This window comes from Daphnia pulex, chromosome 4 (genome assembly GCF_021134715.1).
Source record: "Daphnia pulex isolate KAP4 chromosome 4, ASM2113471v1".
NCBI classification, from domain to species: domain Eukaryota; kingdom Metazoa; phylum Arthropoda; class Branchiopoda; order Diplostraca; family Daphniidae; genus Daphnia; species Daphnia pulex.
The window spans coordinates 6,130,634-6,147,718 of record NC_060020.1 but is presented as its reverse complement, the minus strand read 5'-3'; the positions used below and the strand labels follow the sequence as shown (position 1 = coordinate 6,147,718).

The 17,085-nt window shown below is 43.3% G+C and overlaps 1 protein-coding gene across 2 annotated transcripts in view; it reads left to right on the top strand.

Moving 5' to 3' along the window:
• The window catches only part of LOC124192798 (protein prickle-like), a 46,130-nt gene that overhangs the window by 11,091 nt on the left and 17,954 nt on the right, over window positions 1–17,085 (top strand). Inside the window, exon 1 of one of the 2 annotated variants that reach the window (XM_046586289.1) lies at window positions 15,216–16,104. The exons of the other annotated variant lie outside the window; for it this stretch is intronic. Within the exon in view, the coding sequence (XP_046442245.1) occupies window positions 15,626–16,104 (479 nt within the window). The 5' untranslated portion in view covers window positions 15,216–15,625. Of the gene's footprint in view, window positions 1–15,215; window positions 16,105–17,085 lie in introns of those variants that run through there. 2 annotated transcript variants of the gene reach the window in all.

Here is a 17,085-nt window from a genome sequence, read left to right as displayed (position 1 = left end):
TTCTTCTTCAACACGCGTCCGGATAAGAAAGAAACAAAAATGTGTAAAAGGCTTTAACATCATAAATCTGTCGAGGTCCTGATGGGTGGGATCGATGGCGCCAGATAACAGCAACCGGCGCATATATAAGAGAATGGAGTAAGAAAAAATAAAAAGCCTTTAAGGATTTGTAGATGCTGAAAGCTCCGTTTCTGGCACGTCTCTTTGACTCGATCCTCCTCCTCTTTTTTTTTTGAATATCTCTTCAACTCAAATGGTTTGGCTTGGTTAGCGTTTTTACTCACCACCACCACCCTCGCAATCATAAAAATCTTCTCCCCTCTCTCTTTCCACATATATATAATCATGTTAAGAGGATTCCCCCATTTAGATCCGACGCATAGACACATGCACGCACCACATGTAGCTATAAGGAAAAAGGCAGGGGTGTGGTGTTGCGCCTATGTAGCTCGCGCCAGAAGCTTTTTCAATCCGCCGGGATTGTCGCCAGACACGCAGATCCACCATCCTTAAACTTCCCCCCCTCTATTGCAGTATGACCCTGGGCAAAGAAGGGGGTGGCGGGGGAAATGGGGGCGGCTGGCGCTGGCTGGCTGGCCAAGCCCAGGCTCTATGTATAACTGTGTACACAATAAATCTTTTTCCATCGTCGTCCGACAATAGCACAAAACCCTGGCTGTGTGTGATCCTTCTAACCCCTTTATACAAATAATATTTAACCTACACCTCGCAAAAGCTAATCCAGGAATGATATGATGTCATTGTGAAGGAAAAATTTCATTCGTTTCTCCCTCCCTATTTTTTATTATTGGTGGTAAAGAGTCGAGGGAATACGCCGGTGTATTCACTTGCGTCTTCCCTTTAGTTGAATTCAAAGAGACCACCGAGATGGAATGGGAAAACGAAATAAATTTATTTTTCTATTTGAATTTTCTTTTCCTTCTTCCCTTTTACCCAACTTGCGGATGATGGATCGTCCATTCTTGTTCGACTTCCTAGTAGCGAGCGATCCCTTATCGAATGACGGATGGAAAATGTTGTATAAGAATAAAGAGAGAGACTTGCTACGTTTATAGTTGGAAACGCTGGTTTTTTCCTTCCTCTGTCGTGGTCTCCTTTTGGACGGAAAATGCGACATGATTTGTTTGAACTTGGCGCCCCCTGCTAGCCGCCCATTGCGTCAAAGCTTGGCGTTGCATTAAAGCGTGTCGAAGAAAAATGAAAATAAAGGGAAAAACTGATTACATTTCGACTAACTGCTGCTGCTGCTGCTGCTGCTACCCCTTTTTTTTATTATTCTTTTTTTTCTTTTCTGTTCAGCCCAGTGCATATGCGATTGTTTTGAAAATTGGCCGAGCTGTAAACGAACGGCGGCATTGGCATGTGGTGGACCCGGTTTATATTTACTCTTAGTGTGATGGTGGTGGTGCCTTACAGTACACTGGGTGATTATTATATATAGACTCGGTGCCGGTCGGGGGGTCCCTTCTTCATTTCTTTTCTGCCTGGAAAAGTCATTATTCTATTCTTTTCTCATCTCTGTCCATGTCCTACTGTAATGTATAGAATTGAGCCGGACGAGAGAGAGAGAGAGAAAAAAAAAGGAAAAATGTATAACGAGGTTAATTGTCTGATGGAATGTTGAGTGGCGTTTGTTTTACGTCCGTCGTCGTGGAAACTAATGGACGACACATTCCCAAAGATTTCGGGAAAAGTCCTTTTTTTCTCTCTCTCTCTCCTTCTCTCTAGCTGAGAGATGCAACTCGTGACAGATGGACTCGGACATACTTTTTCTCTCCCATCTGGAACACATTATTTAGTTGAGCTCAAACCGTAAGCTGACGAAACGGATCTCTCCCTTCCGGAATGCGGTTCACGGGGAATCTTCTTCTGCGTCTTGCAGAACCAGCGCGAGATCCTGTTTGTGTATCCCGACTGAGTGACTGACTGACTACTCTGTGTATACATATATATACACATCCAGTCAGGACCCTAATAATATTATTTATATACAAAACACCCTGCGCGCAGCCAGCCAACCGTCCAAACCAGTCAGCCTCTCCCTTCATTCCTTTGGGGGCTTTTTCTTCTTGAAAATCATCGGCGCGTTGACAGCCGCAAAACTTAACCTTGCACGTATATAGTAGTACGTGCGGGCGTGGATGTACTCCGAGACTTAGTCAAAGCTAGAATTGTAGATAAGTTAATTTCCAGGAAAAAAAAAAGCAAGGGGAGCTACTATATAACTAAAAAGAGAGCTAGCTAGACAAGACAGACTCGATTTGTCAAAGTGACGTCAAAATTTTCTTTTTTTCTTCTTCTTCTTTTATTTTGTATTTTTCTTGCCTTAATCTACTCGTCTTTTCCCCTGGCATGCCATGCAAGATTTATGTAAACACGACACTCGGCAGCTGCTGATTAAGAATTAATGACGGCGGGACAGACAACAACAACAACTGAGACAGAGCGACCGACCGACCGACCGCTCGGTGTACGTATATAGGTATATTAGAAGAGAAGGAAAAGTCTTCAAGTTCTTGAAATATTTCTTTTGCCCTATTCTCTCGATTGACGCTGAAAGAAATGGAATAAAAGGTTACATAGAAAATGGCGCGGGGGTCTTTCTGTTTTCGGGTGGCTCATTTGATATTCTGGGAAGATGTTGAAAGCTACCGCGTGCGTCCTCTTCTTCTTCCACACACACATACAAGAGAGAGAGAAAGAGATACTTATGCGGCCGTAGTCACCGTCTCTCTTTGTTAGTCTATTGCTGATGTGTCTATGTGTTTTTGTTATTCCTTCCTTCACGCAACGTATACACAACAAAGAGAGAGACTCATTTTGTCGGAGAGTTTTTGACGACGTTTGCAAGGGACAACGATCGTCTTTTTTTTTTTGGCTTTTGTAGCGGTGGGCGTCAGGTACTTCCCACGCCCGTGTGAACACCAAGACTTGGGCTTTTATAGCCATTCTGATCTGATTTTCTATACCACTCACCTAACCGTAACTCTCCTGGTAAATAATGATTTTTAAAAGTCTGTGACTGATGTTGTTTTTTTTCCCGAAGAGGAAGATGTGAATCTTTCTTGAACCAGATCGGCCAACTATTCCGCACGAATTGAGAGAAAACTAGTCGAGCATCGTGCGGAACTTTTCTCGGTGGTGTTTGGACTTTCCAATTTTCTCTCCTCCGTTACTATATAGAGAGAGAGAGACACTAGCTCCTTATCATCTATCTAGGTAGAGCTGATTTGTATTTGTTCCTTAACGGATGAATTCTTTTCAATCTCCAAGAATGTCCAACGGCAAAAGTTCGTGTGATCTCACGGTGGCTTTTTTTCTCATCTACACCGGGACTGCCGGGTGGCTGATCGCCCAATATTTTTCTCCCTCTCTCTCTCTCTCCGCCGTATAGTCGCTGGGTTTTGAGCTCATCGATCAAGAAGCACAAGTTTTCGGTTGTTTGGGAGCCGCCCTTTGGGAGCCGCGATCGTCTTGTCATCGGCGGATGGAATTAGAGGGTATCGTCTCTTGTGTGTGTATCAGAATCTAAGAAGCTAAGAAACCCCGTTGAATCCATCTTTTCGGTCGGCTTCCAACTTGATCGTCATCCAACAACATTTCGATGATATACACGTCCCCAACATGTCAGACTGTACACTCGAGACCCTTCTGCAGACGATTCTTTTCTTTTTGGCTTCTCCTATTCCGTCATCCATCATTTGACAGCCACAAAAGCCACTGGCTTTCTGGTTGGTCGCTCGTTTCTTTCTTTTTTTTTTTTCTATTTCATTCCCTATCATCTCCTTGCCCAATTTCACACAGACGCAACATTCTTCGTACGGCTTCGCCAAGAAGACTCGGCAAGGTTTACATTCTTTCGTCTTCTTGTTTGTGTGTGTGTGTGTGTGTGATCATCGTCACTGGGCACAATGGGAAGGACGACGACGGACGACCGGGATGATGACCGACCGTCGTCACGGTAGTAACCCAAACCCGCGGCCACCAACCGACGTGGCCGCGCACTTTCCGGTCTGCTGTTTCTTCTCTTTTTTTCAACACCACCACCACCACCACCACCACCGCCGCTAGTGCCTACTAGGACGACTCCCATCTCCTTTGTACACAGACAAGATCATCTCGGCTGTAACTGGGCGACTGAGTACCAAGCGGTCCAAACCCAAGCGTTCCGCCCGCGCACGCGTGTGGCTCAACCATTTTTGTAATTTTGTCTGTAATTTTATTATTTTTCCAACAGCGATTCCCCCCCTCCCGACGTCAGTCATATATTTCCTCCTTTTTTATTTGGAAGGCTGGCTGCGTTTCTGTCCGTTAAATATCCTTCCGAGTCTAAGCCGATCAGACAATTTCGCCGGAATTGACGATAAATCTAAAAAGAAAAAAAACACATCGGGAGAAAAAAAAAATGATCGGTGGATTTGAAAAACATTTGCCGCCATCTAACGGGAAGAAAATTCACTCAACTTGTTGTCGGACCCAAGGAGACGAGAGAGAGAGAAAGGAGCAATCGGAAAAATGTTGTAAAGAACTTCTTGGAAGAAAACTTGTGTGGGGTTGCCGGACAGGGGTTTTTTGATTGCGCTATCGATTTCCGCGTATGAGAGATGATTGAAGAGCGGTGCGCCAACCGAGGCAAAAAAAAAATTGATAATATATCGATGGAGAAATGGACTGCGAAGAGGAGAAGGAGAGAGAGTTGTGTGGAGTGGGCGACAATCGATCGGATCGCATCAGCAATGGATGTCGACTTTTGGATGAGAGAAAGACGTTTGAGATGGGGGATATGGATGGGGGATTGAGATTGAGATTGAGGGAGTTGGAGAGGAAGAGAAATGGCCGGATGCCAACTTTGCTGCCGTTCATATAACTACGACTAGTCGACTACCAATACAGTCGATGGTGGATGTCTAGTCTCTCTCTCTCTCTCGCTCGTCTGTCAATGGCCAAGAGGTTTTGATGATTATCGAATCCTCTCCGTCTTCTTCTTCGTCTATCCCTCCTTGCTCCAATATCTTTGCTCACACACGGCCCTATTATTCCGTCTTGTCTGTCGTTTCGTCTCATCGACAAGTCAAGTCGTCTCGGATCGTTTCCCCCCCCCCCCTGCCCGCCCTCCATGTTTGGACCTTTTCTTTGATATCGACTCCGGATGCCGACGACTCCAGGAGTTCCGACAAGTTCCAGCCGCCGCTGCTCCGCTGCCGCTGCTGCTGCTCCGATTCTCCGGATCAAACGCAAATTTATTATGTGACGGAGATGGAGAGAGATAGTGAAACAGAGTTGACTTATAAGAGTCTAGAAACCTGTTTCTCTTATTTCTTGGCGCTCTGTTTGTCTTGAGACTGTCATTACTGACTGGCCGCCAGCTCCGTCCCAACGTATGTAGATATTTACATAAGTCCGTTGATGAGTTGTGTTTATTTGAACCGAGTTGGATGGCGTCTAGAAGGGGAGAAAAAGAATCGAGAACATTCCCTCTTAAATTCATTTTCATTCGCTTGGTTGGCTGGCCGCTCTCGCAGCTGGGCTGCAAATATCGGCCCCACAACGGTGGCCGAACGAACACGTTCCTGGGCTGATGGACTCGTTCCGCCCGGTTGATTTATATGTACACTTCCTTCTTCCCTTTTTGTACTAGACACAAAAAAAAAATGTACAAATTTCCCCAGCTCAAAAAAAGAAAGGCTTTCGATATTTACCAGAGATTAGACGCTATTATGGCGGGCGGGGGGGAGCACTAGTTATTTCTTATATAGACTCTGTGTTGACTCTGAGCGAGAAAGTATCTAGTGCGACGGAACGGAAGCTATTTTCGTGGGCTACAGTCGGGAGAAAATCTAGAAACTCTCGAACTGAGAAAAATAAAGATTTTTCTTCTTATTTTTCTTGACTTTTGGAGAAGAAAAAAAATCGCTTCACTGGATGCGTCTCACCGAATGGCGTCGCCCAACGGGGGGTGGGGAGGTTGAGCTCTTTATGTTTTTCTTTTCTTTAGTGACGATTCCAACTGATGGATCGTCTCACGTCCTCCTCCAACGGGGGCCGATTGCATTAAGGTATTTTTCTTTTTTTCTTCACGAAAGTTGCGCTGCTGCTGTTGAGGTTTCTTTTTTCTTCAACAGTTATTCTTCATGGCGAAATTTTGAAAAAGGAAAATCTTGGCTATGCACGTAAAATTAATTGAATTTCTGTTGACTTGGCTGAATCCCCCATGACCGAGCTTTCGATCCGACCGTCGGATGATTAAAATCGAATATTTGGAGTTTTTTTTTTTCCTTCTTTGCTGGTAGAAAAACAACTACAAATATTGAACCCTGGAAACTTTAATGCAATGCATTCCAGAAATAGTTTTGATCAGTTATTTCTGTGCGTTAGAAATTTATTTTTATTTTTTTGTGGGTTCAAAACTCCCGTTGCTCTTTTTCTCTCTCATCTCCGCCTCCTTCTGTGTGTGTTCCAAGTTGTTGGTGCGTGACAAACGAGTTTCGCTCGAGCTGCTTCGACCAGCAGCACTTTTCAGCCACTTCCGACTTTTCGGGGGTGGGGGTGGACGACGTGTACACATTCATGCGGATTGGATACACTCGGTCGGGACATATTCGATATCTTTTCATCGACTCTCGGCGAAAATCTTTTTAATTCCATCCGCGCGCACATTCTAGAGTTTCTTTTCTTCTCCGTCTACTACTCTTCTCAAATCCACTTTGGAAAATGAGAAATGCATGTTGCTGCACGCCGTTTGTTGGGATTGCCATTGTGTCGCTGTCGCTAAGGACCAGCCACTCGAAACATTTCTGGAACTGTGACCGTGTCCATTTCAGTTACGTAAAAAAAAAAGAAAAAAAGAAAAACATTTGAATTCAGTTCGCAAAATTTCAGTATTTCTCTTGACTTTGATGAATTTGTGTGAAAAAATGCGGCGTTCTGGTTGAGATAAAGAACACAAGATGGCGCCAGCGGTCGGCTTTCTTTACCTTTTTTTTTAACCAATTCCTAATAATAAAATATTACGACCGACAATTTTTTTGGCGAGGCGATTTCTCAACTTGACATTAAGACACACGAACAATGAACTGAATAGTCGATGAGTTGGAAGAACGTGGAATTGGCTCGTTCCTTTTTTGATTCGGTCCCAAAAATTGTTGTTTTCTTATTATAGACGCGAACGCCATCCAGTCTGTGTCTATACGACCTAAGCAATTGGCTGTTGACGTCCGACAAGATCCCGCGGGAGTCGAGGCGGCAGAGTGTGTGTCACACATACTGGCACACGACTCCCTGAAGTGTCTCGCCTCCTCTCTCTCCTTTCAAGGAGTTTGTTCTCACTCACTCGAGCCCCATTTATTCCGTAAAAATGCGTCTGGATCGCTTCGCCCAGAGTCGGGAGTGGGGGGGGAAACGACAAGGTCCGGGCTATTAATTCGGACAAATTGGACACTGCTGTAGACGGAGCGCTCAGGCTCCTATTTGTTCTTGTCACACACCATTTCTGACGCATTAAATCGAATCTCTTTTGCCCCCTTAATCTCTAACCCCGTGTGCCCATCCGGTTACATCACAATGGATTTTGATTGAGCTGTCAACTTGACCGTGTATATTCATGGGCTTTTATCCACTGAATAGAATGTCACCGTGTACACGACCGACGACCCGCATCATCGTTCAGCCCGGTTCAGCCGAGGAATGTCAGCTTTCAACTTTGTCCCCAAAAGCCCAAAGGAGAGGAAGGAAAAAAGAAACCAGAAATGTTTTTTTTTGTTGTTGTTGTTTAAGTGTTATTATATTATAACCCCGGATATCATCACGTTAGGAATGCCCACGTGAAAATATGAGACCCTAAAAAAAGAAAAAAAGAAAAAAGGGAGAGAATTTTTATCGAGCGCGTAGAAAACGGACTCGTTTTAACGACCGATTGATTCAACGATAATAAAAGAGAGAAAAGATTTTGATTGGTTCCGGATTCTTTTTTTATGAAAAGAATTCCGAATCTTACGACGCATCCCGCGCATAAATATTGCGTCTATTGAACAATTTTTGCAATCCTACACGCTCATTTCATACACGTACACAGTTACACACAGACGCACGAGAAATGTAATAGAAGAAAGAAAGAAAATTTGGAAGCCGTTTGGTTCGTTTCCTCCAATCGTTTCCCCCCCCCCTCCATCTGTTTATATGATGTCATATCGCCGACGATGATGGGTTTATGTTTATTTCACACTTGAGCCTCTGGCGGCGTCCGTCGACGTCCCCAGACCGGTCACGATTTATGCATGTATACGTGTGCCGGCTCCACAGTCGTGTCCCGACCAAAGTTTCCCGGTTGCCTCTCTCCATCTTCCTCTACTTCTCTCTCTCTAAACTCAGTTCATAAATATAATGTAACCTCTTACAATAAGCAACGGTCTTGGCCATCTCTCTCGGTCCGCAAAGGGAAATCTCATCTAACAGGAGATAGCAGCCGGCCGTTAGTCAAGTGAAGGAAGATAGAAAAAAAAAAAGAAAAAATTAAATGAGTAGAAGAAGAAGATGATGGGAAATATACATCTTCTACCACCGCTGTCATTATATGTATGTTTATATTGGGGCTGCATATCAAACAGCGCTCTTAGCCGGCCCTTGTGATTTATCGCCAAAGTCACGATATAGCCCCAAGGATTTTTATTCACATCCCAACAAGACTTCTTTAATACACCACACACACAAACAAAAAACACAAAACAAAAGATGATGATTACAGTAAATAAAAAGATGACGCCATCCGCATCTTTTTCTTTTCTTTTTTCTGGTACATACTACCACCAAGTAAACGGTAAATCTGTTCCCTTTTTTATACCCTCACTGCCACAATTGCTTCTTGATTATACATCAAAGTTAATTAGCTTTGATGTAATCCCGTGATGTGGGAGGCCAAAGTTCCCTTTTTTTTTTTTTTTTTTGCCTGTACCAATAAGTTAGTATTAACATGTATTGAGCTACGGATCCTTGCACACACTTGCCGGTATGTCTGCAACGAAAACGCTGGAGGCAGTGAGGAAATGGACAAACCAGAATCCTGTGTATTTGCTGGTCTCGATAATAAATCAATTAGAGAGATAGAGGAAAGGGAGGGGGAGGCTGGGATTACATAGCGCCAGTACGCATTATTACTATTACAAGTTACTTATGATATAGACAGAGAGCCAGCAAAGACGACGGTGACTAAAGGCTACGCTTGGGTAATGAAGTCGAAACTCTGCACTCTAAGACCTCCGCTTGTCCTGGTGCACACAGTCGTTTGGCTCTCTCTCTCTCTCTGTTTATATACATACGCAGTGCGCAATAGTCTTTTAACGAGTCTAATAAACCAGTCAGATGAAGGAATAAGAAGAAACAAAGAAATGACATTTTATTTTAAAAAACAAACGCCCAGCTCAGTCAGGAGAAGAAAGAAGGAAAGAATAGTACCTTTTTTGTTTAGGTTGTTCTTTCTTATTATCCGGTGGCAGAGAGTATAAATAAGAATTGGTTAGCGATCTGGAACTGGCGCTCATTGAATTCTTCGTCACGCCAGTCTAATCAAACAACGGGCTCCCCAATCCCATTTAAATTTCTATCATTCCGCCTTTTTTTTTTCTTTTTCTTTTTTGTCTTTTGTTGTCATCATCGTCTTCTTGATTTGAAGTCATCTGCTCTTATTTCCGATCTCCTCGAGGAAGAAGGCTATAGAAAGAACTTGTCTTTGTTGTTGTTTTCCTCCCTCTCTTCTCTCTCTCGTCATTCCATCCACCCCCTTTGGGTTGTGTGCTCTTCTTGCCATCGGTTTCTAGACGAGATATAAAACTCCCTCCTTTTCCTTTTTTTTCCTGACTTCCTTTCGGTCGATTCTATTTGGATTCCATCCAGAAATCCAGCGGAGCATTGGATCTCTCTATCTCTCGGCTTCAAGACGTAGTCTGTCGGGGGGGCACCCTCTCTTCTCTCCTTTTCCTTGCCTTTTTGAATAATTCATCATCTTATATTATTATACACACCCTTATAGTCTTTTCCCCCCAACTACTACCGCGTACAACCGACCTTTCCTTCCTTCCGGTGCCGACGGCCATTTCCCCCCCGTGTTCCAATCAAAACTCGCAGCAAGTAGAAAAGTACGTTCGGGGGGTACGTCTTTGTTAGACTTTCTTTCTTTCTTTCTTTTCTTTCAATTTCGTTCGATAGTTTCCTCAAACGCACGTCATGTCCCGAAACTATTTACTTTAATCACACGTGGAGAGAGAGAGAAAATGCTTGGAAAACGCTTCGGGGAGGATTGTGAAGATGGGAAATTGGCGACTATGTACTTTTTTTTATTCTGAGCGCTGTGTGCCTCGCTATTTGTTCACAATCAACCGGAATCGACGCACACTCACACAAAAAAATCAAACGGCTGCCGGCAGACAGGCAGCACAAATAGACGCAGACAAAGAAATGGAAAATAGGTTAAAATGTGAAAGGAGTTTGACAGAATCAGCAGTTCCCAATCTGTGCTGACGTCATCATATCGCCTAGCTTGAAGGGAAGAAAAAAAAAAAAGACGCATTCACTTAAACAAACCCGGTTCGCCCCCGCCCTTGGACTAGATATCAATTTTCAATTTTCTACAGTATTATTATTTTTATTTTCTATTACAACGGAAATATGAATTTGTGTTACGAAAAAACAACTCGACTTCTGTTTTTTCGGCTGTGACGGTCTAACTGCCCCTTTTAAAAACGTGCGAACCGGTTTTTTATTGTGTCGTAATCATTTTTTTTTTCTTCCTCCCGCTGGCCGAGTTGAATTTCCCGCCGCTAGATGGCAGTTACTGGCGGACGCTTTTCGCGTTTACATTTTTTAAAAAGTCCTCCCCCTCAACTTTTTTAAGGAAAAAAACCTCGAAAATGAAAAAAAAAAGAAGGTTGACAACCAGCTCAAGGACTAGTCTGTTATTACACCACGTTCTCTCTCTTTGTTATACCTGTCGTTTTTTTCGGATTTTTTTCCTCTTTTTCCTTCGTGTTGTTGTCCCCCCTCCCCCCCATTGGCCGAAGAAAGGAAAGAGAGAAGGGAGGTGAGAAAGGTGATGAGAGAAATCCGTTGAAGGAGCTCGACAAAAGTGGGGGGGATGGTGAGGATCATGTCAGCGCGGTCGGACGCGGCTAATGAAGACGATGCGCTACGGCGGCGTGTATAACTGAGCGTGAAGAAGGAGGAAAGAAGGAAAAAAATAGAATGTGCATAAAAGCCCATCAAAAAGAAGAATCGGTGAGGAGAGAGCGAGCGAATAGAAACCTACCAAAATAAATAAAAAATTTATTTTTTGAGAAGAAGAAGAAGAAGAAAAAAAACGATCGTGTCACGCTGAAAACGCTACGGGGCGTGAACGAGGGTCTCCCTTATTTTCACCACCACCAAAGAGAAAAAAATGTCTTTTAACTTTGTCTTTAATCCTTGTCCAATGTGTTATCATCTCGATGATCGGTCGTCAATTTTTAACACTTGTTAAAAAATTTTCCCTTTTTCTTGTTTTTCTTTTTTTTTTTCTTGTGTTGAAATTCATTTTTATGGCACGCGAGAAGTTGCAGCAGCAAGTGACGATCAGTTTGGTGTCGGCCGTGATTGGTCGCCAGCCACACACGGTCCCTGCGGCGCTCTCATTCATTTTCTCCTTGTACGGGATAACAGAAAATATTAGATGGGATAATATTTCATAAATGAACCCAAGGGGACTCTAGATTTCCTTGAGTTTGGGAAGAGAATCAAAAGCAATCCATTGTCGTCATTGGGTTGCTGATTCTCTTCTGACCGTGATAAAAGAGCTACTACCACTGTCCAAAGCCCGGCAGAACCATTTGCGCTCTTTGATGACTGTGTTAAGTAAAGCGACAAGCGAATAAACGAGCGTGACATTTTTCTTGGAAAACTCTTTTGGGGTCGCACAGTATAGTCTCGGCCAATAATAACGAGGTGATGGGGATATCATCGTGACACGAAAGGGACAAAGTTCCGAAAAAAAAAAATTCTCTGCTCATAAATATTCATTTAGTGTTATTTTTTTTTTACCTTCTGGCTATTTTTGTCGGTGAAATTTGACAGGGTCTTCCGTCACCATTCCGACACTTGTTTTTTTTTTCTTTCCCCCAACCATTTTTCTCTGCCGCGTCCAATCGTTGCGCTTTCCCTATAAACCACGCATTTGTTGCCGAATTTTTAATTTCCCGTTTATTTGGTTTCGGATTTTATCTTGTTCTTTTTTTTCATTTCCCTGAATTGAATCATCTGCTGATGGCCAGAGAGAAAGAAAGAAAGAAAAGAAAGAAAGAAGTGGGCGCGGTGTGTGTAGTGTGTAGTTTATTCGCGTTTGTTCCCTTCGGGAGAAAAGAAAACTTTTGGTAATGTTGTATATACGCCGCTCATATAGTTTGTGATTCTCCGAACACGATTGGTGGCCATCGATGACTGTCAGCCACAAATTCATCCATTCATCCCTTTGATGATGATGACTCTATCGTCGCAGCGACACAACCGCAGCCATCAATCGGTACACTCTATAGATAGTGTTCTGTGCTCTATGCACACACTATGTCATATATTACAAATACTATAGACGCTGTAAAGAAAAGAAGAAGAAAAAGGTTAGCTCCGTGATGATGATGTCGGTCACGTTTCGCCGTCATCCATCAAAGGCGCATCTTACCGACGACTCTTCTTCTTCTTCTTTTTATTTTTTTTATTTTCTATGCGCTGAAATATAAATAACGTGATGTACTGATGATGGTATACACAGGCAAACCACTTTGATTTTTTCCCCCTCGAAAGGTTAACTTGAATAAATCATCCAGCAAGGAGGTCGTCAAACAAGGAAATAACCAAACTATAACCCAAGACGCTCTTCTTCTTTTTTACAGTCTCCCTTATTCGTGTTGTTGTGCTGCTCCAGCTGTCCTGCATTGTCACCTGACACATGATGACCTCATGTCCTTGTGTATCTTTTCTTATATCACTCGTCCAAAGTTGACAGGGCCAAGGTTTTTCTTATTCTTCCTCGATCCTATACTACATTCAATCACTGGAAAAGTAACTTTTTTTTTTCCCGGGAGAGAGAGAGAAACAAGAAAACAGGTTTGAGGGAAAAGAGAGTCGTTTGCTCTCTCGTTGTTGATCCGGCCCATGTAGTCTATCTGGAACAAATAACACACGTCATGATGACGCTCTCGGCGCCCGATGGGCGATGGGTTTGACGTAACGGTTGCTCAACAGAGAAAAAAGAAGAAGGCTCATCCTTTTTCTATCTGCCTTTTTTGAAACAAGTACTAAAAACTTTGACTTCATCAAGATTTTTCTTCTCGGCTCTTTTTTTTTTCTTCTTTACCGAGGAGGGGGCCATCCGTGGGGAAGAACTGGGAGGTTTAGATTTTCCACGCCCAATTGGCTGGCTCTCTCTCTTCTCTTCTCTCTCTCGGATTTGAACGATGGGAGACGAGATGGATGGAGCGAGAGAGAATAACCATTTCGCTGCAGCTGAAGGGCATTTGGAGAAGAGAGAAATATCATCAGGTGGATAGATAGTGGTAAGTAATAGAAGTGGGGGGGGGGAGAGCTAGGAAGAAGAGAGGTCGGCATTAGATACGCACTGGTTCAAACGTAAAGGTAATAATAAGACGGCGGGTTTTTATCACAGTTCTATGGAGAGGCAAACGACGAAAGAGAGAGACTTACACATGTACAATATTACATCTCTCAACTCTTTTTATTATTTTTATTTTAAGAAAGAAAAGGGAATCGAATAGATACAGTCGAAGAAGAGAGAGAAACATAAAATACTATACACACCGCATCGCATCGCGTCCACCTGTAATTAATCGACTGGGCGCGCGGCTCATTAGTTCCGTCGTACATTTTTGTTTCACATTTTCTCCTGGGTTCCCCTTTTTTTTCTTTCTTTTTCTTTTTATAGGCATTTTTTTATACATATTATAACGTATTTACTGTATGCACCGCCGCCGCTGCCGCTCCGCTCCCTATTTCGACTTTTAAATGCCGCGCAAACGAACCATTTGAAATTTATTTATTTCTTTCAACAATCTTTTACAATCAGAGAAAAAGGGGTTAACCAAAAAAAGAATGAGATGGGGAGGGAGGGAGAAAGCCTCTTCCTCCTCCTCCTACTATATAGTACACACACCTTGATTCGTCAATTTTCAATCCAGTTGCACCGCCGGGGTCTGCTGAATTTTATAAGGAGAGGCTAATAATAATACTATACTATGCACAGGCCAAGATGGCCTTATGGCGTTCCTTTCGGAGTCATAGACACGGAAAATATGGAAGGGGGAGTGGAGGGAGGGCTGGGGGGGGGCCAACAAGTGCTAGTGTAGTGTATCATACAGCCGACCGAAATGGTAAAACAACCCAACAGCCAAAAAATAGATACATGTTAAAGCCCTCGAATTTAACTTGAACACCCAAACGGAAAGGAAAAAAAATGAAAAGCTCTGGAAAATAATAACTGGCCGGCGGGAGCTGTGTGTGTCCAGGGCTACATGTGCTATGTGCCCACCTGAAGAAGAAAAAAAATCGCCCGAGGACGAGTTGAGAAATAGAAAAAAAAAATTATTTTTTGGGTTGAAATCGCAGGAACAATTTTTGTTTTTTTTTTTTCAAAAAAAATAATCAGACAAGAAATTCTTTCAAATTAAAATTTTTCTAATAAAAACCGGACTGGAAAAACGATTGTGATATGCCACTATCAAGCGTGCGAGCGTGCGCTCTCCCAACTCGTTATCAAAAAAAATTTTCTCGACTTCACTTTTTTGTCGTTTGTCAAGTCGTTTGGTAACGGTCGCACACTCTTTCCTATCGACGTATTAAATTAAAAATGACGTGGAGAAGAGAGAAAAAAACGTTCTTTCTGAAATAGTTTCGGAAATGAGCCGACCATTTTCTCTCGAGCCCTTGGAAAAAGGTAGACGCGAAGGGAAAGGAAAGAAGAAACAAGTTGGGAACTCTTTCAGGTGCAAGTTCCTCTAGAAGCCGAAGAAGAAGAAGAAGGAAAAGAATAAAAAGAAGAAGAAGAAGAACAGGTAAAAAGGGAAGACTCGAGCTGCTGGAGGGGAATTTTAAAAAATAAAAAAGATAGGGGAAATCGGGAGAGAGAGACACTGCAAGGAGAGGCGGAGGTAAACGCAGGAGGAGGTGGGAGGGACCTTGACGAGAGGTAGAAGAAACACACGCGCCTATATTCAGTCGAAAGGCAACCGCCGTGGCGATAGCATCGCCGCTACACCAAACTCTCATTCACACTTCTTCTTCTTCTTCTTTTTTAAGTGGTTGTAATAATCACGAGCGCGACAGCAGTGTGGACCCTCGCAACTTGCCATCTATCGGATATTTGTTTTATTCTCTTTTTAATTTCTTGTCGAATTAGCGTTTCGTCAAACGGGATCAATCGAGTGTATTGTTGCGTGTGCACACGTGTGATTTAAAATGCCGGAAGAAGGCTAATCGAGAGGTGCGCAATCAGTGTCAATTTTTAAAAAGAAAAGGAAAAAAATTAATCGGATCTCATTGTGACCCCGGGATGTTTTAAATCACGTGAAATATTTCAATGGAAGTGTCGACGACGACGACGAGTAAGTGCGCCAGCAACGGCGGATTGCCGGGCAGCAGCGCTGCCGTCGTCGCCAAAGTGTCGACTGTTGCAGCGGAAGAGGATTTGGCCGCGGCGTCGGCTTCCGGTGGCAACAGGAAAGATGGCGGCAGCGGTGGTGGGACCTTGTTACAGATGCACAAGCCTCTGGCCCACCTGTTGGCCCACCGTCAGTGGTGGAAAGTCTGCTGGGTCTACGGCGACCAGCAAAAGTATTACAGACAATTGTACGGGCGCAAAAAGAATTTGACGACGCTCAGGTCGACCGTCGCCGATGCCACCAAATCCTCCTCCTTGTCTTCCTCTTCTTGTTGTAATGATGACAATAATCACCACAGCGGCGGTGGTGTCGACGACGATGATGAAGAAGACGACGACGACGACGCCGCCGTCAGTTCATCATCATTTAACACTGTGCCATGTTTCCACACCTCGGAGTAAGTCGATTCGCCCTCGCGTTAACATTTTTCTAGACCCTCAACGAAGCCTCAATTATTTTACAGAGTACTTTTTGTCTTTTGGAATTTTTTCATTCGAGTACTAGAGCCGGAGATTAACATCTCGTTCAAATCTCATTTGCAGCAAATGACGACGCTCACTTTCTAGTTGCTTTTGACTTGCATAATCTCATCCGCCCACCAGCAAAGGCAATGACAGGGAATTTCACTGCAATATTCCAAATGCCTAGCGTGTGCAATTTGAATGACATTTGGGCTACTGAATGAATTTCTGTTTCTGTGGTGGAACCCGGCTGATTGCCCATGGGCCATTTAAGCAGATCGCAAGGTGGTGCTTTTTCTTTTCTTTTTTGAAGGGAAACGAACAAATACCAGATAGAAACAAGTTTAACAAAATCAAGTTAGCCATTTTTTTGTTGTTGTTGTTTGTTTGTCTTTTTTTGGGTTTTTTAAATTTATTTTCTGGTTGGTTATACTATTAAAGGTGGGTGGGTGAATACGAACAGGTCAGGAGAGACAAATGGTAGGGAGTTGGAAAATTTCGTATATTTTTTTTTTCCGAAGGTTTCACTTCGCTTGATTGGTTTTTTCCAAATTGGGGCATTTTCGGTCTGGTTTGATCGAATCCTCTTTTTTCTTTTTTTTTTTGTCTTGTTTCCCTTAACTTATTTTTTCCCCCCTTTTCAAATATTATGGCGCGATCGGCCAAGATACTACAACTATATGCGGCCATGACTTTTTTCACTTCTTCTTCTGGTCCGATGGAATGAAGACCGAGTTCCCTATGGCTAGGTGCGGGGCCATAAAACCTGAAAAAGTCTTCCCTTTTTCTTCTTCTTCTCCGGAGTCATTCAAAAAAAGCGCCTGGAAACACCTCTTACCTTGGGTAGCGAGAGGTGGCGAGCTCGGCGAACGAGAGAGAAACTCGAAAGAGAAATGACTCGCTCTCTCTCTCTCTCT